The sequence below is a fragment of the Meles meles genome, chromosome 17 (genome assembly GCF_922984935.1).
Source record: "Meles meles chromosome 17, mMelMel3.1 paternal haplotype, whole genome shotgun sequence".
Lineage (NCBI taxonomy): Eukaryota > Metazoa > Chordata > Mammalia > Carnivora > Mustelidae > Meles > Meles meles.
This window is the reverse complement of record NC_060082.1, coordinates 57,864,001-57,888,911: the sequence shown is the minus strand read 5'-3', so window position 1 is coordinate 57,888,911 and position 24,911 is coordinate 57,864,001. Positions and strand designations below refer to the sequence as shown.

Below are 24,911 nucleotides of genomic sequence, written 5' to 3'. Positions count from 1 at the left end.
GCTGGGCAAGTGGCAGTTCCATGAACAGAAATGAGGAATTGAAGAGGGAGAGTCCCTTTGGGGACAGTTGTTATTTTTGAAGTGAGATTCCATCAGTGAATATATGCTAAAGGCTGTTGGAAACATGACTGCAGTTACCTCAGATATGGACTTGTATTTTTAGCTCTTGAAACTCTTGAAGATTCCATTTAGAAATTCTTGCTCTCGGTATGAATCATCTTTCACACACTTCGTCAATACGACTGCAGGTTGGCTCTAAGTATATGACTGACGTCGTAAACTTGGAAGCTTTTCATATAGAAGTGGGAAGAAAAACCTCCAGCATGGTACTCTGTGCTCAGTACGTTTGTACTGAAACTGGTGTCAGACTCAGGCAGGAGTGGACCCCCTGGGCTCCTTGAAGCCAGTCTCCGTGACTATGGCCAAAAATTAGACCTTCCTACTTCCCTTCTCTGGTTCCTGGTAAGTAAAAGAAGCCTAGAACCAGAATAACCTGGAAACTTGAAACCTTCACACTGTTGCCCTCCCAAAGTGATCTTCAACTTACTTCTCCACATGGTCCTACTCTGAGTCTCGCCCTTGAGGTTCAGACTCAGACTCACAAACCGTTTTCAGCATCTGCTGCTCCGTGCTGGCCCCCATGCTAGATTTGCACTCCCTCTCTCTCTCTCTTTTTTCTTTTTTGAAAGATTTTATTTATTTATTTGACAGAGATCACAAGTAGGCAGAGAGGCAGGCAGAGAGAGAGGAGGAAGCAGGCTCCCCACTGAGCAGAGAGCCTGATGCGGAGCTCCATCCCAGGACCCTGGGACCATGACCTGAGCCAAAGGCAGAGGGTTTAACCCGCTGAGCCACCCAGGTGCCCCTCGCACTCCCTCTCTTAATCCTGACAGCAGTCTCATCTCGCAGAGTCCCAGGTACCACTGTCCCTGTTGTACAGATAAGGAAACTGAGGCTTGAGACGTAAAAGGACATGTCCAAGGTCACATGGCCAGCAGTGGCAAAGCTGGGACCAGAATGCAGTCCGGTTAGTCGCCTCCACACCTCACATTCATTTCTGCTCTGCCGGGCTTCCTCCCAGATTTAGACATATGGGACGTCAAAGAAAATCTCATCTGCTCTTGCCCTGCTAGACTGCCCAGGGGCGCGAATTTATTTTCCCCAACCGCCCTTTCACCTGGAAATGCCTGTTGCTTTTGAGGCCTCGGGTCTCATGACCCTTCCTTTATAGTTGCTTTTATGGTATTGGAACCATCACAGAAATCTGAAAGCTAATTGAAATGTGTATTTCTATAGTGCGAGAAAGTCTGGTTTATGAGAGCGTGAAGCTTTTTATAAATGACCATGTGCCAATGGTACACGAATGCAAAAAGGCAACAAGAATGGCTTTGAAGAGCCAGACATTTAATCTTAATGGGCAACTGGAGACTATATTCGATGTGATGTATAATAGAGAAACTCAATGCCATGCCATAGACTTTTCACTGGAACTTGATAAATGAAAAGTTCGTGATTTCTATTAGATGTGACCCAGCGGTGTGCTGGAGCGCACTACGATAGCTCATGAAAACCATACTCAGTGAGGTCCTTCCTGTTGGTAGCTTGAAACTGGCTGTGATGGAAGCCTGGACAACACAGAAATGAGTGAACAGTACAAGTCAGGGCTCTCGCCGGCACTTGAGAGCCAGGTGTCAGCCCTGTGTCGGCATACTACTGGTCATAGTACGTGGAGTTCTTGTTTTGTAAGTAAAAAAGTGGTTAAATATTGACGATTTGATTCCAGTTGGTACTGTTCGATGGATGAGCTGATGAAAGACAAGTAGAATGTTGAACATCAGTTTATCCTTTGCAAAGTCCTCAGAATAGAAAGTAAGTATGTATGGACTCAAGCTTTAGTTTAAAGTATTTTTTTTTAAGATTTTATTTATTTATTTATTTGACAGAGAGAGAGAGACCATAAGTAGGCAGAGAGGCAGGCAGGGCAGGGACGAGGAGCAGGCTCCCTGCTGAGCACAGAGCCTGGTATGGGGCTCCATCCCAGGACCCTGAGATCATGACCTGAGCCGAGGGCAGAGGCTTAATCTGCTGAGCCACCCAGGTGCCCCAAGCTTTAGGTTAAACTAAAACTTTAGAAAGAGGTGATTGAGTCCACTTGTATTTATTGCTCATGGAAAAATGTTGGAGTTATAATATAAGCTTTAAGGTAGGCAAATATTTTCCTTTAAAATTATGCTGTTTCCACTGTGGGATTTGGGAAAAACCATTCCTTTGTATTAAAATTTAAATTCGTCCCCCAGTTACCTCATCCCCTCACCCCCTTCCCTTCAGCAGCCCTCAGTTTGTTTCCTATGATTTAAGAGTCTTCTATGAAAAACCATTCCTTTTTGCTAGATTATAGGCTTGACATGTACCATATTACTCTTCACATCAGCAGCTAGCTGGAAAACGGAGGCAGGGATCTATAGATGGAGTTCCTCTCTTACTAGAGACATAGTAAGAGTGAAACTGTTTTAAAAGTGTGAATTATTTATATGAAATATTCTAAATATGACAACAGTCTCTGCAAGTATTTCTCAGTGAAATTTTCCAGTGAATACTCTCAGTTTTGCTCTTGTTCTGTTTACAAATGCTGTATCTAAATAAAAATATAAGTTAAAGATCCCAAAATGTTCAGAATCAAGCAATTTTTCCATTTAAATATGCCTTGGAATGAAGCCGGTAACTGATAAGTTACTGGTCTGCCCCCCACCCTCCAGCGCCCTTTACCCCGTGCAGCATGTCCTATGTATTCCTAGCATCATTGCTCAACTCTGAGCACTTGGCCCTGAATTTTCTGAAATATCGAAAGAGAACCAAAAGTCAGTGTCCCGTGAAGTACTTGGTGAAATGTGAATGAGTCTCATGTGACTTCATACATTTTCACTTTTTGATGTACAAGACGGAGTCACTCTTTCACCCCGTTACGCTGTTGTAAGGCCCCGTAGGATTTTCCTCATTCTCTAGAGTTTGTGCTTCTAAACTCTAATGACTCAGTGAAGTTGACTTGGATTTGAAATAGAGCAGGGAGAGAGAGGGATTGTTACAAAGAGCAAAGAATGTGTCCATTTGCTTTGCTTGCGATCAGCGACTTAGAAATGTGTCCTGTGCCTCCAGTCAGATTTCTTCTCAGCTGGTGTGTGTAGTTCAGAGTTTTCTTAGTCTGATGTCAAAGACTTAGAGAGTGTAGAGGTATTGATTTGTTCTGTATTTGCCTTTTTATCCAAATGTTAATCTAACTTCCTGTCTTTGTTTGTTTCTTTGTTTTTAACAGATAGCAGAGTCCTATTTCCAGGAGGAGGACTGTATCCTTTTCTTAATTACAGGAAGAAATTCATAGGACTCATAGAGAACTGCCCATTTTTTAAAAATTGAGATTTACATACAGTAACATATATGTATTTGTTGTTTTCGATGGGTGTTTCAGTGGTGCACACAGCTGAGTGCACCCATATATCCACCTCAGAAAGCAAGGTGTAGACAATTTCTTCCACTCCAGAAAGTTCTCTAGAACCACCCAAATTTGGCCTTCCATGAAAAATCCCCAATTTTACCACGATCTAAATATTGGTGTGTTTATGAGGGGCAGAAAAAAGCACATTGCTAAAAAATATAATTTGAAAATCTATTGGGTTTTCTTTCTTTTGAATTAAAACAGAAACATAGGTCGAGTGATATTCGTGTGGTAGAGCCTGGGGAGCACGTTACACATAGTAGATCTCGGGAGCGTCTTAGTCTAGCCTTCAGCTACAAAAGGAAGACTGAATTCTTCACTTGAACTAAACAGATCAAATGCTGTTCTGTGAGACTGCATAGTAGCTTTTATTCAGGAAACATTTCTTCCCTCAGTTTTCCAATTGCCCTTTGTAAAGATCACTTCTCTTCTCCAGGGATGGCCCCATATAGACTCTCAAGAAGAATGTGCCCTGTCTGTGTTTCCCCACTTGTGTGATTTCAACTTCATTCTTACCTTATTGACTTTGTTCTTCATCTCCAAAGAGACTGAGGGAAACACAGTCATTATTCCGAGCCCTGTCAGATTGAGACACCCTCTCAAATGGTGGAAACTCATGACTAAGTACGCAGGAGATCTAATTCTGATGGAAGGGAAGCTAGAACTCTTTTTCTAACCAAATAGTGAGCACAGTGTAGTGTAGTGTAGACCAGCATCCACTTCCGGCAGCGGGGGCAGGGGCTTCATCGTGTGCACGCCCATGGGCCTCAGAATCAGAGCTTCTAGAGATCAGACCCAGGAACGTACATTTTTTAGCAAGTTTTTCAGATCACTTTTACATTCAGTAAAGTTTGAGAAACTTCGGTATACTTATGTCACGGGCAGAGGAAAGTGGAATTGCCCCCACTTCTCCGTGGCCTAGTTTATGATCCCTGGCATAGTTTGAAGACTACAGATGCGAGAGAGAGCTGAGTGTCCACGTGATCATGGGAAGGGCAGAAAGCTAACCCGCGTTTTCTTCTCTTCCCCTCTTTCTGGGTCAGCATTTAGAACATGGCCCAAAGGAAGGCAGACAGTTGGGCAACTGACCACGACCTCGAATGCTGCTAACTGTGTGATACAGATGGAGAAGCAGAACCTTAGAGGGAAATCTACAGAAGAGGAGACTCACATAATTACAAAAACCACTCTGGCTGGTTAATTAAATTTTTACCAAAGAGCCTTATAATGTTGTGCTCTGTCCTTGTTTGGGCTTGCAAACCTGTGGTCTTGTGAGAGAAAAGCATTCAGTGAGAAAAAAGTAGAGAGTCACGGTGAGTCGAAATCAGGAGCACACACTTGACTTGACTAGAGGGTAATGTAGTTGCTTGACAGAAAGTAATGTAAGGAGAGGGAAAAAATGGGAAACATTTAGATTCCAGGATTCCAAGTGGGTCCTGTTTGCAACTAAATTCCTCTTAATTGGTTCTGCTAGAGATACACCGGCAAGTAAGCATTCCTTGAGCATTAAAACCCTCTTTTAATTTCTGTTTGCTGACAGAACAGAACCCGAGTAGCTATGGCATCAAAGCTTACCTACTCCAAACCAAGAAACCCTAATTTAAAAATATTTAACATTAAATATTTAATTTAGTATTTGGTAAACTCCAAGTTTCCCAATTTCAAGAGGACATTCTTCCAATATGAGGCTAAATGTAAAGAGCCTGGATTTCTATTTTCCTCAGTTTTTCTGTTCAGATGAGAAAGCAATGAAATTCATTCAGCTTGAACGACTGTATCACGAGAAATTGCTCGCAAATCTCTCTGCCATTCAAGAAGAGTGGGGTAAGTACAGACTTACAAGGGCTGTGCAATTATCAATAATCTAACACCTTCCTATCTAGAAATTTAACGTATTTGACCTGGTTTTGTAAGTCAGGAAAGAAATGCCTCAACAGTTAAGGTAATGTTGCAAAGAAAGTAGCAATTTTACCAGGAGTCTATGTCCTTGTGAGAAAATTTCTCTCTGTATTTTGCTCTTTGTATCAATGCCTAGAAAAGAACACACTTACAACTGTTTGCACTTCTTCCAATCCCTTGGCATGCCCTACTGGCTAATTTTGTCCCTGGGATAATATTTACTCATATTGAAAAGTAATCACTTAGCCTTTTTTCACTTTATTAACTTGGGCTGTATGAGAAGATAACTTTGCATCGGGATTTTGACTGGTGGTGCCAATTAACTACTTTTGCCCTCCTAAATATGTTTCATAATATCCAGTAATTAACAAATATTTTAAATTTAGAAACAAAATGGAAAACTGTACAACCACATACAGTTACAACTCTAAGGAATTCAGAAAAAGGATTTAATGGTGAAGATTTTGAACGACTTACTAAGTTTTGCACAACACACCAAGAGTAAGTATATCAATATTTGTGTAGAATGAGTTGAAGTAGAGTATTGAAGAAGCACTGAATATTTGAAATTCATGATCCATTTTTTATTTGTTAATGTTTTCAGTGGGAGATATTAAAACACATAAAGTGATTAGTGTTTATCTGATTGGCTTTTATCATAGTTTCTGAGAACTTAGTAAAAGTTCAGCTTTATGTAAGTTCAAAACACCTTCTAATCAGAAATTTTAAAATACAACTTTTAATTTGTTCTCTTTTTGGTTGAGAGATTAGGCGATTGAAATGGGAAAAAAGTTGTGTATTAGAATTTTTTGTGGTTGTTTACCAGTGTTTGTATGTTGTAGCCAAAACACATCTGAAAGACTTGTCTAATGGTGGGAAGCAGAAACAGCAATATTTAACCAAAATACTGCAGAAGGAAAGGTACATTTACCAGATATTTTTTTTTACATTTACCAGATTATTTTAAATTGCTTGATTTGTATCAAAGATTGGGATTTTTAAAACTAAATCATAGTAATGATAAAGCACTTAAATATATTTTTTTAAATTCATTATTCTAAGACTCAGAAATCTGCAGGCGAGGGTACATGATAGTGTTTAAACTAGTGATGTTTAAACGAGATTTCTGAGATGTACAAGAATCCTTGATACGGACACTGCAAGATTCCATCCTGTGGATAACTTTTTCTCCTTTTCCTCCAGAATCACAAAGAGTAAACGAAACTCTTACTTGTTGGTAATGAAACAGACCCACATAGCGGACAGTTGCATTAGGCTCTGATTATTTCGGAGACCAGCCTTTGAAGAACCTTTGTAGATTCAGAAGTGATATTCGTTCACCTCTCATGATGACAGTTTTCTGCTGTTGATTTGAACCTTGGAAACAATGTTTTTAGGGACTCTGCATTATAACCTAATTTCTCAGCATGTTAAATTAACTTTAAACTTCTCAGAGTTTTAAAATCATGGAATGTTTTACAATAGATAAGGAACATTGTGTTCTTTCAAAATATTCAGTATACAGACACTTTACCTGCCTTTCCCGTGGAATTAATCATTTTTTAATGTGTTGCAGATGTTTTAATCATTTGAAAACAAGTATTTACTTAATATAATATCAACATGGCATTTTTATGCTTCAAATTTGGATAATCCCCCCCAAATTATTATTCCTAAATATTTTACTATAAAAAATAATTTTGAATTCTACATAGATTAAAGTACAGAAGCTCAGTGAAGGTTTTATATACATATAAATGTCTATGTAATTACCACTCTGACCAAGACACAGAACAGCACAGCCCCTCAGAATGCTCCGTCAGCACCCACCCCCAAAATTACCGCTAAGTTCTGTAACAGTGTATTTGCCTGTTCTGTAATTCTTAGAAACCTAATCATACAGAATGGAGACTTCTGTACTAACCACTTTTGCCCAGAATTCCCTTTTTTGTTACCTTTTTCCACAGATAATGCCAATAAAATTATCTTCCATCATAACCTGCTTCAGACTATAAAGACATAAACTGAAATTTTAAAAATATGTGTGTGAAATACTCTTTACATTATCAGCCAAATGTTAACTTTTTTTTTTTTTCCTGGATCTCAGCATTTACCCCAAGGAAGGGGGTTTTCAGTAGTAATTGACTAGCTAAGGAGCTAACACGAGAGAGCTGCCCTTTGAACTGTGTGAACCAGTGGCGATGTTTCAGCACTGGAAATGTTCTGTGCTAATATTAGAATCCAGAGAAGCTATAATTTATTTTTACAGCCATTTCAGTGACATTTGTTTGGAAGCATATTGCTGCTGTAATTTTTTTTTAAATCTTTTTTTTTTCTTTTTTTCTACAGTCCTCTTTTCTCCAAACCTAAGGTAAGAGACCTGTCTCCTCGAAAGTATTTTATGGGAAGAAATGTTAAGAGTCGCATGTCTGTTATATGGACTTTTTTAGGAAATAATGAAACCTTTCTCAGAGTATTTTCAGTTTTCTAACTTAACAACAGTTTTCCCCAAAGTGTGTTTTTTGTTTTGTTTTGTTTTACCTTTTAGATAACAGCTGTAGAAAAGCCTCTGGGAAGGAAATGCTTTACGCAGTTAATAGTTTCTGAGGACCCAAAGGACAGAGGAGCCACAGCCAAAGAACCGGGTATGTTTTTACCGTAGAGAAGAATGTAAGAGACGCCTGCTTCTTAAATTTTACCATCGTTACATTTACAAGTATTAATTACAAGTATTATTATGTTAAATTTACAAGTGTTACAATTTGTGCATTTGCCTTTTTTTTTTTTTTGCATATACCTTTCCTACCAGACAAATTGCAAACTGAGATTCTTTTTATGTTGTGTAACCCTATTATTAGAAAACTGGTAGTAGGAATTAATAACCTTTAACTTCTTATAAAAACATACAGTTATTTCCATGTTTTCTGGAGATAGTTATAGCTATCTAACAGAATATGACAAAACTGCACAAAAATGCTCTGAAACAGCACTGGTTTTGGTGTAGGTTCAGATGCCCTTTTTTGTTTAAAAACCAATAGTTACTATATACGGACTTTACCAAAGTGTGTGCTGTAAATCTAAATACTTAAGAGCTCTGTTTCTTGGTAGTGTATCTATGGCAATTTATTCTCTTCCCTTTTTGTTAACTGACTTACGGTGTACTTTAATTTGCGTGGATACAGTTCTAAAACATTTATGATATATTTTATACCGCTTCTGTGTCTTATGCCAGAAGTTCAAAGATTTTTAGAAACTCTTTCCTATGGTACTAATGTGGGTTCATTATAAAAACTTTCTAAAAAATAAAGGTAAGTAAATACATCTTAGGGTGTTTGTTTTTTTCTGATGTATGATTTTACTACTGACTTATAGTCTGAGGCTTCATGTCCCTGGGCCTGAGAGCCTTCGCAGTAAACACACGGCATCAGCTGTTTGGCTGAGTTGCCCAAAGAGATAAGATGATGGTGATGATGATGGTGATGATGATGGCTTCACTTTAATCTGCCTTTTTTCTCTTTACAAAGCCCTGCCCCAAATCTTTATCCCCTTTTCTTCTGTGAAGCAAATTTGCAATATTGCCTTAAGTCACTCCTACTATACTCTGTTCTGTCTCTTCTTCTTCACTTTTTTTTTTTTTTAAAGAAATTGGATTTTTTGGGGTGCCTGGGTGGCTCAGGCAGTGAAGTGTCTGCCTTTGGCTCAGGTCGTGATCTCAGGGTCCTGGGATTAAGCCCCGAGTCACGCTCTCTGCTCAGCAGCAAGTCTGCTTCTCCCTTTCCCTTTCCTTCTGTGCTTTCCCTCTCTCTCAAATAAATAAAATTTTAAAAAAGAAATTGGATTTTTCTCCAAATAAAATTTTATTTTATATTTTGCATTTTGAAATGCAAACTTCTCTTCCTACATTTTACCCCTAACCTATTTAAAAAAAATGTACTAATAAGTTGCTGATTTTTTTTTTTTTTTTGGCGTAGTTGAAACACAATGTTACATTAGTTTCAGTGCACAACATAGTGACTGGACATGTGTATACATATTGCTGGGCTCCCCACAAGTGTAGCTACTATCCTCACCATATAATGCTATTACAGTATCACTGACTACATACTCCCTTTTCCTGCACTTTTTATTCTTTTGTCTTCTTCACTCCTGTATCTCCCACTCCTCTTCACCCATTTTTCCCATCCTCCCCATTCCCTCTCCTCTCTGACAACCATCGGTTCATTTTCTTTGTTATGAGCCTCATTCTTTGTTTTTTTCTGTTTCTTCACTTGTTTTGTTTTTTAGGTTCTACATGTCAGTGACATCATATAGTATTTGTCTTTCTCAGACTGACTTATTTCACTTAGAATAATACCCTCTACGTCCATCCATGTTGTTGCAAAAGGCAAGACTTCATTCTTTTTTATGGCCGAGTAATATTCCATTGTGTATATCTATCACATCTTCTTTATCTGTTCATCTGTTGATGGACAGCTGGGCTGCTCCCATATCTTGGCTGTTGTAAATAATGCTGCAATAAACATAGGAGTTCCCATCTTTTCACATTAATGTTTTCGGTAGTGGAATTATTGGATCAACTGGTAAATCTTTTTTAATTCTCTGAGGCACCTCTAGACTATATACCACAGCAGCTGTCCCTTCTTTTTCAGTCATTTTTATATTGGAAATCCTAGTAAAATGAGCTTTATAAAGATCTTAAAGAGGGAGAAATTCACAAACTAGCTACCCGTTTGGGCATGGCTGTGCTTTGGGAATGGTGCTGTTACCGGCTGGTTAGTTTGACTGTCAGTGCTGATTGCTGTGTGGCCCAGGCCTGGCACTACTTCCGACTCTCTAGCTTGGCCTCTGCTGTGAGTATGTGGAACAGATGAGGAGACTGAGCTACCTCACGGAAGTCACTTGTTTGTGCTTTGAGTCACAACTAGATCCTGGGTCTTCTGGTTTCTAAATGAATGCAGCGTCGTTCTGCTGAGTAAATTGTATGTATTATCAAGACTTTCCCAATGCAGACAGCTCACTGACAACCGTGTTATGAGGAAGGTAAATGCTAGGGAAAGAAATCTTGCCAAGTCTGGTAAAACAGTATCTTTTAAAGAAGAATGTCAACTCTCCCAGAATTGGTTTCCTCAGATTGGTAAAATAACCAGTCTGAATCTGTTGCATAGAAATGTGAGAATGTGACAAAAAGAGAAATACGGAAATAATCCTTTAAATGATCAGTATTAAATATATTGTTCTTGTTTTACCTCCTGTTCCTCATTTTTAATGACATCTGACATGTAGTTCGCTCTAGACTTTCCTTTCCCTATTCTTTCTCTCCAGATTCCTTGGTGTTAAGCTCCTTCTGTAATATGTAACTTACCACTTATTGTATGTGGTTAAAGACTTTGTTTCTGGAGCCAGACTGGTCTGGTTTGAATCCTGTCTCCACTATGTAAAACTGTGTGATCTTAGGTTAAGTCGTTGACTTCTCTGGGCCTCTCTTTCCTCAGCTCCCCAATGTGGACACTAATAGTACTTACCTCATGAGATTCTTATGAGGATTAAGTTAGTCATTTCATGTTAGGAGTTTGGAATGGTATCTGACAGGAGGGAAGAACTGGGCATACGCTCACTGCTCTCTCTCCTCCTCCCCACGCTATCGCTGCTCCTGCTAACGCTGTTCTGTTAATGTTCTCTGTATATTGTTCATTATTACTTTTATAGTCAACCTACCATTAAAACTCTTCAAGTAATTTTCACAGCATTTTCCTTTTTTTTTTTTTAAAGATTTTATTTATTTATTTGACAGACAGAGATCACAAGTAGGCAGAGAGGCAGGCAGAGAGAGAGGAGGAAGCAGGCTCTCCGCGGAGCAGAGAGCCCGATGTGGGGCTCGATCCCAGCACCCTGGGATCATGACCTGAGCTGAAGGCAGAGGCTTTAACCCACTGAGCCACCCAGGCGCCCCGCATTTTCCTTTTTTAAAGATTTTATTTATTTATTTGTGTGAGAGAGAGAGCACAAGCAGGCAGAGGCAGAGGGAGAAGCTGGCTCCCCGATGAGCAAGGAGCCCGATGTGGGACTTGATCCCAGGACCATGCGATCATGACCTGAGCTGAAGGCAGCTGCTTAATGACTGAGCCACCCAGGCATCCCTCCTTTCCCATTTTCTTTATCAACTTTGTTGAGGTACAATTTCCATGCAGTGAAATATACCTAATTTTTAAAAAAGATTTTATTTATTAATTTAACAGAGATCACAAGCAGGCAGAGCAGCAGGCAGAGAGAGAGGGGGAAGCGGGCTCCCTGCGGAGCAGAGAGCCCGATGCGGGGCTTGATCCCAGGACCCTGAGACCATGACCTGAGATGAGGTAAAGGCTTTAACTCACTGAGACACCCAGGCGCCCCGAAATATACCTATTTTAAGTGTGTAATCTGAGGAGTTTGGACAACTGTATACATTCACAGAACTATCACTCCAGTCAAGAGGTAGCACCCCATGCCGAGATCTTCCTCCCAGTTTTCTGTATAATCAGTTCTCCCTCCTCCAGGCCCAGGCGACCCAGTGCTTCCTGTTACTGTTGGTGGGTTTTCTCTGCTTTGGAATTTAATATAAATAGAACTTCTCAGTGTACTGTTTTTCAGAATCACCCGTATTGTTACATGTGTGATTAATTCATTTCTTTTCATTGCTCAGTGATGTTCCCCTCTGACTCTACCACAATCTGTTTATCCATTCACCTGTTGACAGACATTTGGGTTTTTTCCAGGTTGGGGATATCATGGATAAAACTTCTAAATAAAAGTAAATAAATAAATAATCAAGACTTCATTTATTTATTTGAGAGAGAGGGAGAGAGAGCATGAGTCGGGGAGGGGGTGAACAGACCTTCCGGGAAGTCTTTCTGTGGATCTATGTTCTCATTTCTTTTGGGGAAAGAATTGAGGGTGGAATTGCTGGACATAGGGAAGGTACATTTTTAATTTTACAAGGAACTGCCAGGCCGTTCTGTGGTGTGCGAGGCTTCCCGTCGCTCCACATCCTGGCTGGCATTTACTGTGTCAGTCTTTATTGTGGTCATTTTAGGGGACATGAGTGTCACTGTGGTTTTAACTTTTCCCTGATGACCGGTGTGAACAATTTTAGGTCTGGATTCTCCTCTGTAGCAGCTGTACATTATCAACATTTCATACTTAAAGTATTTTTTTCCCAGTGTACTTTGAAAATGTCTTCTTACAGTCCTAATACACACAAATGTTTGTACTTAATGTTGATTAATGAGATATGCAGAAAGTATAAGATGTGTTAACTCATGAATGATTTAGTCTTACATCATGAATTGTGTGGGGGTTTTTACTGTAAGGAAAACTCATGGGAGGGGCACTCAGCTGGCTCAGTCAGATGAGCATGTGACTCTCAATCTTGGGGTTATGAGTTTGAGCCCCTCATTGAGTGTAGAGATTACTAAATAAAATAAAATAAAACTTTAAAGAGAAAACTCATGGGGGAATGGGAAAGAGTAACTGAGAGACAGTGACATTTCTGTGGATTCTGTGTCTAACTGCTCCTTTGAGAACTTCCCCTCTAACTCATTGTGTATTAAGCATCGGTCATGCACTCAGCCCTTATTCCATTTTTTTTTTTCATCAGAGTAGAGTTTTTCTTAGTAGGTGTGAGTGAATGCAGTAGGCAGTAACAGACTCTGTCACTGGATCTTTGGGTTCAGGAGCACCGATTAACAGAAATTCATGCTAATATTAACAAACACTAACAGTAAGTTTTATACTAGAATGCATACTTGTCAAAAATTCAGAAAATATTTTTGATTAATCAGAGTAGATCAGACATTTACCTTCACTTTTTGTTGGAATACTACTGAGCTATCAGAAAGGCATTCTTTTTTTTATGGGTTTTATTTGTTTTTAAAGATTTTATTTATGAGAGAGAGAGAGTGCACATTAGCAGAGGGAGAAGGAGAAGCAGACTCCCCATTAAGCAGGGAGCCTGATGGGGGGCTTGATCCCAGGACCTCTAATCATGACCTTAGCCGAAGTTAGACCCTTAAGTGACGGAGCCACTCAGACGCCCCCAGAAATGCATCCTTAGAGGCAGAAACCCACAGCCACAGGATTGGCAAGGAAGCAGCAGCAGATGCAATGTCCAGAAAGTTCCAGAAGCTGGAAAGCAGGCGGATGTGTGGCTTATTACACCAGAGAAGGCTGAGTGTCTGTGGGAACAGTGTTGAGTCCTGCCTGGAAAGGTTTGGGAATCGGAAGCATGGAGGTGCCTCTGACGTCATGCTTTCAGAGTCAGATTGGCAGCAGGGAGGTTCGGCCAAAAGACTAGACAAGAAACACTTAGACCTTTGTAAGCCCTTTCTGCCAAGTGGGAGGCTGACATTTATTTCATAGCGCGCCTGAGTTGGAGGAAATGTGGACGTGGGATCAGGCACAACTCAAGGAAGAGGTCTTATATAGAAAATGAGGATTGCGTGAAAATCCTGCCACCTGAATGGTGAGAGCCTTAACCTGCTTTCTGCAGCTCCATCTAGAACTGTGGCGGCTGGTCTCTTGCTTCCTCTCCGAGAAACTGGCTACTCGTCCAGGAGATAAAACCTCCAGATATTCATATTAAAGGCCTCGCAGTGAATGGCCCAGGCCTTCCTCCTCCCACGCTGAGGACTGACCACTCCTGGAGAAGACTTGCCTTTAACCACAGAGCTTCTTGTTGCCTCACTGAAGAAAGCCTCAGAGAGAAAGGCTGGAAACCAGACAAGTCGGTCCAACCCAAAGAAGCTCAAAGGAAATAAAATGGAGAGAACAGATGAAAACTTTAAGAAAATGAACAGTGTCGTAGGTTAGAGAGAATATTGTATATATGAAAACAAGAATAAGGAGCAGTTTGGGGTGCCTGGGTGGCTCAGTTGGTTAAGTGTCTGCCTTCAGCTCAGGTCGTGATCCCAGCATCTTGGGATCGAGCCCCACATCAGGCTCCCTTCTCAGCTCTCTTTTTCTACTCTCTTTCTCTTTTTCTCTCTCAAATAAATCGTAAAAAAGAAAAGAAAAGAATAAGGAACTTATTTTTTCTTATTTTCTTACAATAAGAAAAGGAAAACAGGGGCGCCTGGGTGGCTCAGATGGTTAAGCGTCTGACTTTTCCTCAGGTCTTGATCTCCAGGTCCTGGGATTGAGCCCCACGTTGGGCTCCCAGCTCAGCAGGAAGTCTGCTTCTCCCTCTCCCCCTGTTTGTGCTCTCTCTGTGTCTGTCTCTGTATCTCTCTCAAATGAATAAATTAATTAAAAAAAAGAAAAACATTCAGAGAAAGAAAATATTCTTAGAAGATAAAAGGTGTGATGTCCACAGTAAAAAATTAATTATGGGGTGCTTGGGTGGCTCAGTCAGCTGAGCCTCTGGCTCTTGATTTCTGATCAAGTCATAATCTCAGGATCCTGAGATGGGGTCCCAAGTCAGGCTTCATGCTGAGCATGAAACCTGCTTAAGATTCGCTCTCTTTCCCCCTCTACCTCTCCACTCCTCACTCGAGTTCTCTCTCTCTCTAAAGATAAAACTAAACACTTAATTAGAGGGGCGCCTCCGTGGCTCAGTGGGTTAAGCCTCTGCCTTTGGCTCAGGTCATGATCTCAGGGTCCTGGGATCGAGCCCCACATCAGGCTCTCTGCTCAGCGGGAAGCCTGCTTCCCCCTCTCTCTCTTCCTGACTCTTGTCTACTTGTGATTTCTCTCTCAAGTAAACAAATAAAATCTTGGGGCGCCTGGGTGGCTCAGTGGGTTAAGCCACTGCCTTCGGCTCAGGTCATGATCTCAGGGTCCTGGGATCGAGTCCCGCATCGGTCTCTCTGCTCAGCGGGGAGTCTGCTTCCCTCTCTCTCTGCCCACCTCTGTCTACTGTGATCTCTTTCTGTCAAATAAATACATTTAAAAAAAAAAACAAAACAAAAAAAAACAAATAAAATCTTAAAAAAATTAATTAGAAGAGTTGAAGGATAAAATTGAGGCAGTGTCCCAGGAAGTTAATCCAAAGGCAAGGAGAGGAACAGTGTGGCAGAAAACATAGAGACCATCAGTCTCTTATGCCTTACTTCCAAATCGGAAGACAGGCATTCTGAAGGGATGGAACAGAAAGCAACAGGGGACAAATGAGTAGGGGAAATAATATTTTAAAATTCCAAGAATTGACGGTCATGAGTTTCCAGGTTGAAAGTCCCACCAAGAACCCAACACGAAGAATGAAAAACTTCACAAAGCTTCAGGACATCAGATATATAGAAAAGAATCCAGATCTTCCAGGAAGCAAATGTAGGTGATGGGGATTTGTATTCGGATTGATTGAGAGACTCTACAGCCCTAAGGGAAGCGGGACACGGTACAGCAGTGCCTTCCAGGCTGTGAGAGGCAGTTACCTCCATCGTAGAAAACAACCCAACCGAAGTTTTAGTCAGGGCTGAAGGAAAAGACTCAGATCGGAACAATCTGAAGTTTGCCTTCCATGTACCTTAAAAAAAAATCCAAGAGAGAATAAACAATGAGAAGGACCTGGGATTCAGAAACAATGTTCCCAACACTGAACTAGGGACTTGCAGGGATCACAGGAAGGGAATTCCAGGACAGGGTCTGGGTAGCCCGCCTAGACAGCAGCTCCGCTGAGGGGCTTGAGAAGGGGATGTTTTTGTTTGTGTTTTTCAAGATTTGTTTGTTTGTTTTCTAAAGTAATCCCTATAACTAACAGGGGTTCAAACTCAAAACCCTGAGATCAAGAGTCACATGCTCCACTGACTGAGCCAGCCAGGTGCCCCCAGAAGGATACGTTTTAAAACTGGTAGATTATCTGTTGGGACATATGCTATAGTTGTAAATCTGTCAGAGTTTGAAAATACGTAGGCAGGGATTTTTTTTTTTTTTTTAACATTTATTAGAGAAAGCAAGAGAGCATGAGCTGGGGGAAGGCAGAGGGAGAAGCAGGCTCCCTGCTGAGCAGGGAGCACGACGATGCAGGACTCGATCCCAGGACCCTGAGATCATGACCCAAGCTGATGTCAGTCGCTTAACTGACTAGTCACCCAGGTGCCCTGGCAAGGATTTTTTTTTTTAAATGAAGGAATGAGGCAGCCATCAACAGCACGCAAAATAAGATGGAAATGAGAAAGGAAAATGTACCTCCTTACACTGTGTAGGTCAGTTGTGAATAGTAGTTACAAAGCCACCGCAGGATAAACATGAATATTGATTTGCCCCAGAATTGTGTGGAACTGTAGTGGGAAGCTCGAGGAGGGGAAATAATACATCACTGGGGGGAAGGAATAGAGAGAACTGAGAGAATGAATCCTCTTTGTCCACAGTAGGTAGTCTTTCAAACTGAAAAATCCATAAAAATGACAGTATAAATCTGATCTTCAGTGGAGGGTAAATACGAAAGGCAATACAGAAAGCCAATAAAGTTCAGAAAAATATCCCTCAACCTTTAAAAAATGACTTTCAACGACAACGAAGACTAAATTACATATTCATATTCTTAACATGGTCCAAACAATCTCTGTTAATTTCTAAAGGTAAAGGGTTATGGACTGAACAGAGTATTTCCTCTCTCTAAAGACACCGCTAATCCAAGCAGATGCGATCTCCGCTGGAGAGGTCTCGAATTTTGTTGTGTCACCCGTATTAATTCACTTATGTCCTCCCCCCTCCCCCGTGACAAGTGTTGTCTTGAACCTTTAAACAACTTGTTTTCCTTCGTCTTCAGAGAATGAAAGTTGTCTTGGCCCAGAGCCAAGGGAAGAAAGCCAGCATCCAGAGGGAACCCGGGACAGCAACCCCTGCTGTCACCCGATGGACAGGCAGGCCGAGCCCCCGAGCCTGCTGGTAAGTGCAGGGATGGGCCGCACGGAGGAGCCGGTCTGCAGCGCCGAGGCCACGCGGGAGCTCCACGCCCAGCCCTGGGACTCGGCGGGGAGCCGGTCTGGGGATGCCTGGGAGGATGACAGCCGCCAGCAGCTGCCTCAGACACAGGCGGGCCGAGATGTGGCCTCAGTAGGAGGCCCCGCCGCAGCCCCCACCGCATCGCTCCCAGGCGAGTCCATGCTCGAGCCCTTGATCTCAGCCGGCTCTGCCCTCTTAGCCCCTGCGCCCGCCCCGGAGGGACAGTATTCACAGGCTCAGAGAAAGGGACTCCGCTTGCCGCTGAAGGGTGCTTCCGAGGCGTTGCCTCCGGGCCGACTCGAGAGCAGTGAATTCAATGAGCAGCCGCAACTTGATCTCACAGACAGAGATGGAAAATCCCTGCAGGGGCCTCCGGACCCAGAGTGCGCTGAGAGGGCGCTTGGCGAGAGTAATCAAGAATCCAATCAAGAATCCGACTTAAGTGCAGGGGGTCTGGAGGTGTATATGGCCCCCGAGGAGAGGGGGGGTGAGGACGAGCGAGTCAATAAAGAGACGGAAGACTATTTGAACAGCCTGTTAGAAGGATGCTTAAAAGATGCTGAAGACTCCCTGTCATGTGAAGACAACCAGGAGGAAGACTCGGACCTCCTTCCAGATCTTTCTCCTGACGAAGCCTCCTACAGTCTGCAGGAGGACCTGCCTTCAGATGAGAGCAGTCTTTCCCTTGATGATCTCGCCAAAAGGATAGAGATTGCAGAGGTACGTGTGGGATTTAACAGAAGGACAATTAAAAGTACAATGAAATTTTGCAAGCACCTCTCTGCTAAGTAGTGCCTTGTTTTTGTAAATGTTCCCTGTTTCCAGCATGAGGGGAAAATCTACTTAATGTAAACTTTTAATAATTAGTAGTTTTGTTTTTTTATATGGATTGAATAAGATGACTTTGATCTTGTACTGTTTATATGTTTATACTTCAAGAACTTTGATTGCATGCCTCCGGGGACAGTAAGTGTTATGAACATGGTTTTTTATACTGCTGTGACTTATTTGACGATTCTGGAAATTATGATCAAGACAAGATTAGTTACATTCTTGTAAGGAAATCTCATTTTTTCCCCTCATAATACATACTCTTATGATTAATGATATATTTTTTAATTCTTTAAAACAGTACAACAGAACAAAGGAAACATTTTAAAATATTGTAAGACAAGGAGATACTGGGTGGATTTTTTTTTTAAGATTTTATTTATTTGACAGAGATCACAAGTAGGCAGAGAGGCAGGCAGAGAGAGAGGAGGAAGCAGGCTCGCCTCTGAGCAGAGAGCCAATGTGGGGCTTGATCCTGGGACCCTGGGATCATGACCTGAGCCAAAGGCAGAGGCTTTAACCCCCTCAGCCACCCAGGCACCCCTGGGTGGATTTTTAAGTCATTAAGTTGTACATTGTGAGTCTTCTCTTTCTTGTACTATGAATTTATAAGCTGTAGGTTTGAACAGACTTCATACTTATTGCTTGACTAAGTAAAATATTATACATAATCCAAAGTTTCTCCAAACAGTAGTGAAGCTGGTCAAAACAAAACAAACAAAAAATGGTGGACAGGATCAAGGTGACTATTCTCCTTTGTTTGATAATACAGTTTTTTAAAGTTAAGGGGAAAAAAGGGGGCACCTGGGTGGCTCCGTCAGTTGAGTGTCTGCCTTCAGCTCGGTTCATGATCCTGGGGTCCTGGGATCAAGTCCTGAGCAGGGAGTCTGCTTCTCCCTCTCCCTCTGCCACTCCCTCTGCTTGTGCTCTCTCTCTTTCTCTCAAATAAATAAACAAAAATATTTTTTAAAAAGTTAAGGGGGAGAAAAAAAGCCATATACAAACTGTAGCCCCTCGAGAAGGTGACCTCATACAACGGAAAGAGAGGTCTGTGTCTGAGGTCATGTACAGACCCACCAGCTAGCAGCCCTACAGAGTTGCTACTAACCTCTCCATGTTGCTCTTTCCTCCCCTGAAAATTAGGACACCAGCTACTCTTCCTGGTTTTCATCTTACAGTTTTTTCCAAGTAAGCTCTTAAGTCCCATTGATAGCCATTGTTTTCTAATTCTGCATCATCACTTGGGGAGGGAAACGTAAACTTCAAGTAGAAACTGGAAAAGCAGCAGAGCTAAAGTGGCCACCAGCGTTCCCGGGAAGGTAGAGCCCCGTGGGAGCTTGCTTGGATCAGGAGCTGTGAGGTCACTGGCTCCCTACATTGTCTCCTCTGGTCAGCTCCCCGGAAACTAGTTTTCATTTTTTCTTGACCAAAGGTTGGGTAGAATAGTAAAGCACTAGATCCAGTATTCATTCATTTGTTTATTTTAACCAGATTTTAATTACCACTTACAAGTCAGCCTTCTATGAACTATGGTGTTTTTTTTTTCTTCCTAATTTCCTCTTGAAATCATTTCATAGTGTTTAATGAGTGCAGAGTTTCTGTTTGGGCAGATGAAAATTTTAAAAGTTGTTCCTGGTCGTGGTAGCACATTTGTGACTGTAATTAATGCCACACTCACTTGTTAAAATCGCGATTCTATGTTAGACATATCTTACAACAATTTCTTCTTAAAGTTAAAAAAAAAATTAAGTAGAGGGGAGCCTGGCTGGCTCAGTTGGTGGAGCATGCAACTCTTGATCTTGGGGTTGTGAGTTCGAGCCCCACCTTTGGTGTAGAGATGACGTAAATTAAAAAATCTTTTTGTTCTTTCTACTATTAATTATTAAATTTTCTATTATTTAGATTAAAAAATCTTTAAAAAATAAGTATTGGGGCGCCTGAGTGGCTCCATCGGGTAAGTGTCTGCCTTTGGCTCAGGTCATGATCCCAGGGTCCTGGGATCGAGTTTCACATCGGGCTCCCTGCTCAGTGGGGAGCCTGCTTCTTCCTCTCCCTCTCCTCTCCCACTCATGCTCTTTCTCAAACAAATAAAACAAATAAAATCATAAATAAATAAATAAATAAATAGTGTTTTCAAAAAAAAATAGTGTTTTCATTACCAAAAAAAATAATAAACAGAGCCATTAATAAAACACTGGATCCAGTATTCTTCCTTTGTTTATCTTCCTTTGTTTATCTTCATCAGGCCTCTGATACAGGGAACTATCAAAACAGAAGTTACATCTGTATTCAAATCTAGCCGTGATACCAAAATATCACCCTTCTCTGACCTCTGTTTTTCAAGCCGGTAATTTATTAAGTTGACCGTCTGGGGAACAGACAGGTCTAGTTTTACCTTTTTAGGTATAAGCGGTGAAAAAGGGTCAGAGCTCCCCTATTGTGCCTCCCTACTTTGCGGAACACTTGGGCGGGGTGGGGGGGTGCTGTTGAACTCAGTTCATTGTGTTAGAACGAAGTGGAGCGTTCCTTCCTCAAACTCATAACATCCGTGTTTCCTACTAGATAACACCTAGTGGAAACTATTTACATTTTAAAGATTTTATTATTTATTTGACAGACAGAGATCACAAGTAGGCAGAGAGAGTGGGAGGAAGCAGGCTCCCCGCTGAGCAGAGAGCCCGATGTGGGGCTCGATCCCAGGACCCTGGGATCATGACCTGAGCCGAAGGCAGAGGCTTTAACCCACTGAGCCAAGCAGGTGCCCCAAACCTATTTACATTTGAAAGTTGTCTTTCCTGTGAAGTTATTTTTTATGCGTGATGGTTCCCTTTCCTAAAATTCAATTATCTTTTGATTTGTGCTCTTTTAAGAACCTCAGAAGATCCACTATGAACAAAACTAATTTGCATTCCTGTGATAATGCTGAACAAATTGTTTCCGGATACTTCTTTCTCCATTCTGAGGAGGATACGTCAATAAATTCTGCCCTACCCTGTCAGGAAAAGAGTTTTTAAAATTTCAAAACTAAAAAATCAGTAATGGTTCCAATTTCCTTAATACCATAAGAGTAGAGTTTTGAGCTAAGTAAAATGTCCAGGTGATAGTAGGTTTGCTTGTAAGTGCAAACTTCTTCCTCTTCTTTTTTTTTTTTTTAATTTGAGAGAGCATAAGCAAAGGAGGAACAGCAGAGGGAGAGGGAGAAGCAGACTCCCGCTGAGCAGAGAGCCCAGTGCAGGACTCGATCCCAGGACCCTGGGATCATGACCAAAGCTGAAGGCAGACACTTAACCCACTGAGCCCTCGACATGCCCCACAAACTGCTTTTTTTTTTAAATTTTTTTTAAAAGATTTTATTTATTTATTTATTTGACAGACAGAGGTCACAGCAGGCAGAGAGAGGAAGGAAGCAGGCTCCCTGCTGAGCAGAGAGCCCGATGTGGGGCTTGATCCCAGGACCCTGGAATCATGACCTGAGCCGAAGGCAGAGGCTTTAACCCACTGAGCCACCCAGGCGCCCCCACAAACTCCTTTTTAATCCAAACCTGGTTGCATGATCTCGGCAGAATTCTCCTAAGGCCATTTCTGGTCAGGTGCGGAGGATTCAGTGAGGAATGAGATGAACTTCTGATTTCATCTCTTGGGGGCTCACGGGTAATTTTACTAAAATTGTTTTTAGAATATTTTTCATGCTTCATACTTGGGTGCGTAGGGGATACACAGCATAACGTCCACATGTCTGTGCCGTCCTAGGCAGCCCTCTGGTCTCTCTTCCCACCCTGCCCCTTCCTGTGAGTGACTCTGCCCCTCACCGACTTCGTCAGTGCTCCCCACTCTTCCAACCTCTGTGCTTATGGTGGAATGTTCTTTCACTGCCAGGTTTTCCATTTCTACTGGTCTCTCTGCCCTCATTCTCTTGCCTCTTGGGCATTCCTTGGCTCCGGCTGCTGCGCTCCTGGGCCTTGACAACAACCTCCAGGCCAGTGTCGTTTAAACAACCAGGTTCATCCCATCGGATGGAACAGTTCATGCACCATCTCAGAGAGAACTAAACCCATCTACACTAATTGTAGATGCAGAGACATGTGTAAATGAAACTTTTCTGGGTTTGAGAAGCATTTTTAAATCCAGAATAACTTTGCCAAGTAAAATGATAGCTTAGTGTCTGGAGTCCTGATATTCTTTATTATGTAAAAAAGAGCAAGACACGCTCTCACCAGAAGTAGAACCAGCACTGTTTTTAAAAAGCATCAGGGGCACCTGGGTGGCTCAGTGGGTTAAAGCCTCTGCTTTCAGCTCAGGTGGTGGTCCCGAGCATCCTGGGATCGAGCCCCACATCGGGCTCTCTACTCAGCAAGGAGCCTGCTTCCCTCTCTCTCTGCCTCTCTGTCTACTTGTGATCTCTGTCTGTCAAATAAATTAAATGTTTAAAAATAAATAAATAAATAAAAAGCATCAGAAACATTTAAGCTCACTTCATAGGTTTTTTGTTCTTTGTTTTTTTTTAAGATTTTATTTATTTGGTAGAGATCACAAGTAGGCAGAGAGGCAGGCAGGGAGAGAGAAGAGGAAGCAGGCTCCCTGCTGAGCAGAGAGTCTGACGTGGGGCTCGATCCCAGGACCCCAGGAACATGACCTGAGCCGAAGGCAGAGGCTTCAACCCACCGAGCCACCCAGGCACCCCATCATAGGTTTTTAACATAAGAAGTTTATCACAGGGCGCCTGGGTGGCTCGGTTGGTTAAGTGTCTGCCTTCAGCTCAGGTCATGATCCCAGGGTCCTAGGATCGAGCCCCACATCGGGCTCCCTGCTCAGCAGGAAGCCTGCTTCTCCCCCTCCCATCCCCCCTGCTTGTGCTCATTCTCTCTTTATCAAATAAACAGATAAAATCTTTAAGAAAAGGTTTATTACATGTGTAGCATCAGCAAAGTAGGGAGATTCACTCTTTTGTTCCCTTCTCAGTATTTTTACCTAACTTCTGTGTGACCATGACATTGAGGATGCAGTGACTGAAAATTCAGACGGGACACTCCGTGTGAAGCCTGCATTCCAACAGGTGTCCAACTCCAGGTGTTCTCTGTTGCCTGAATTTAACTATCCTGGTTTTGGGGAAAAGATGAAATCTTATTGCAATACCCATAACATTCTGATGTGATTATTTTAATGTTGGAATCCAAACTCCCTTTACCCAAGGAGCCTGGTAATGCCAAAACTCATTGACTTGCTTGGTACTGGAAACTGGGAGGGTTGTGATAGCTTCTCTTAAACCCTTCAGCTATTCCAAGGCACCTGGGTAGCTGAGTTGGTTGAGCTTCCGACCCTGGACGTTGGCTCAGGGTTGTGGGATCGAGCCCCACCATAGGCTCCTCACACAGCGCAGGGTCTGCTTGTCGCTCTCCCTCTGCCCCTCCCCCCACTTCTGCACGTGCCCACTCTCTGTCAAGTAAGTAAATAAGATCTTAAAAAAACAAAACAAAAGTTACAAAACTCTCCAGCTGTTCTAGCATCAAACCTGAGACGAGAAGTATTTTCTTCAAATTCAAGGTGGTGTCCTGATCCAACCCCATACTGCTAATAAAAGTCCACTCCGCTTGTAGTAGATTGTTCCATGAGGGAGGGGGGGTTGGGAGTTATTTAGGTTTCTAAATGAGTGATGTTGAGTATTGGGTAAATTTTTGAAAATTAATGTCTTTTCACACTGAAAATAATCATAGTATACAATTCAAGAGGTCCCCTTTGTGAGCACTTTTTAGGAGCATAATACATCATGGAGATAAGCCACTCATATTTCTTCATTAATATGTACACGTGTAATCTGTTTGCAGGGATATGATAGTTGGGAAAGAAGCCAGTTTGCTTCTCCAAATCTCCAAATCTCCAAGCTTCCCCAAAGCTTGGTGCTCTAAAAAGTTTTTAATCTGAAACAGGGCAGGACATGTTCCTGGCTCTGTCTGTATCAGCCACATTTACTTAGGTATCTTCAGATCTCCCTGGATCCCAAGAAACACAACCTTAAACTTTCTGATGGGGAGAATGCTGACAACCTGGAGTGGCTGCTGGATTTATCATCAGAGAAGCTGTGTGCCTCTGTGCTCTCTGTGCAGTCTCCAGCTCTGTCTCTTGGCTGGATTGCCAGGATGGGGAAATTACGTGAAGACGAGCTGCTGTGGGATTCCACACGGAGTTAAGATGGCATCCAGGGCTCAGCAGCAGTTTAGGAAATCCTGTAGGTACCTGGTCTATGGATCCTGCACAAAGGAGGGTTTTAGAAACAGTGACCTTGGCTCTTCTGTGCAGGGGAGCAGGGCAAGTGGAGGAAATGCAGTCTTTCCATCATAAAGAGGCTTCATGGAAAGTGTCCTCTACAAACCCAGCATGTTATTGTTAATAACAGAACCTAGTCAGGGTAAGGCTTTGGTTTTGCTTTTAAACCTAGTGTACTCAGAAAAATAAATAACCTTTGAAGACATATTTAGTTTCGATTATGTTAAGGGGAAAATCTACATTATGTAAAGTGTAAGCTAGGTGCTGTTTATATGTACACTGGTCGTCTGTGTATTCATTTTCTCTCTGGCATATTTGTTGAGCACATACTGTATTCTAGAAACTGAGGACACACCAGCAAACTCAGGTCAGGCTCTTGTGAAGCTTACTCTCTAGGGGGAGAGACCCATGATAAATAAGGTCACATAAAAATAAACCATGTAGGGGCGCCTGGGTGGCTCAGTTGTTGAGTCCGACTCAGTCTCAGCTCAGATCTTGATTTCAGGGTTGTGAG

At 42.0% G+C, this 24,911-nt stretch overlaps 1 protein-coding gene across 6 annotated transcripts in view; it reads left to right on the top strand.

Annotated features, from left to right (window-relative positions):
• CNST (consortin, connexin sorting protein) overlaps positions 1-24,911 on the top strand; it is a 119,662-nt gene that overhangs the window by 82,103 nt on the left and 12,648 nt on the right. For all 6 annotated transcript variants that reach the window (XM_045983060.1, XM_045983061.1, XM_045983064.1 and 3 more), the window contains 6 exons: positions 3,311-3,341; positions 5,228-5,314; positions 5,776-5,890; positions 7,739-7,760; positions 7,938-8,034; positions 17,130-18,025. In XM_045983060.1, the coding sequence (XP_045839016.1) occupies positions 3,311-3,341; positions 5,228-5,314; positions 5,776-5,890; positions 7,739-7,760; positions 7,938-8,034; positions 17,130-18,025 (1,248 nt within the window). The remainder of the gene's footprint in view (positions 1-3,310; positions 3,342-5,227; positions 5,315-5,775; positions 5,891-7,738; positions 7,761-7,937; positions 8,035-17,129; positions 18,026-24,911) is intronic.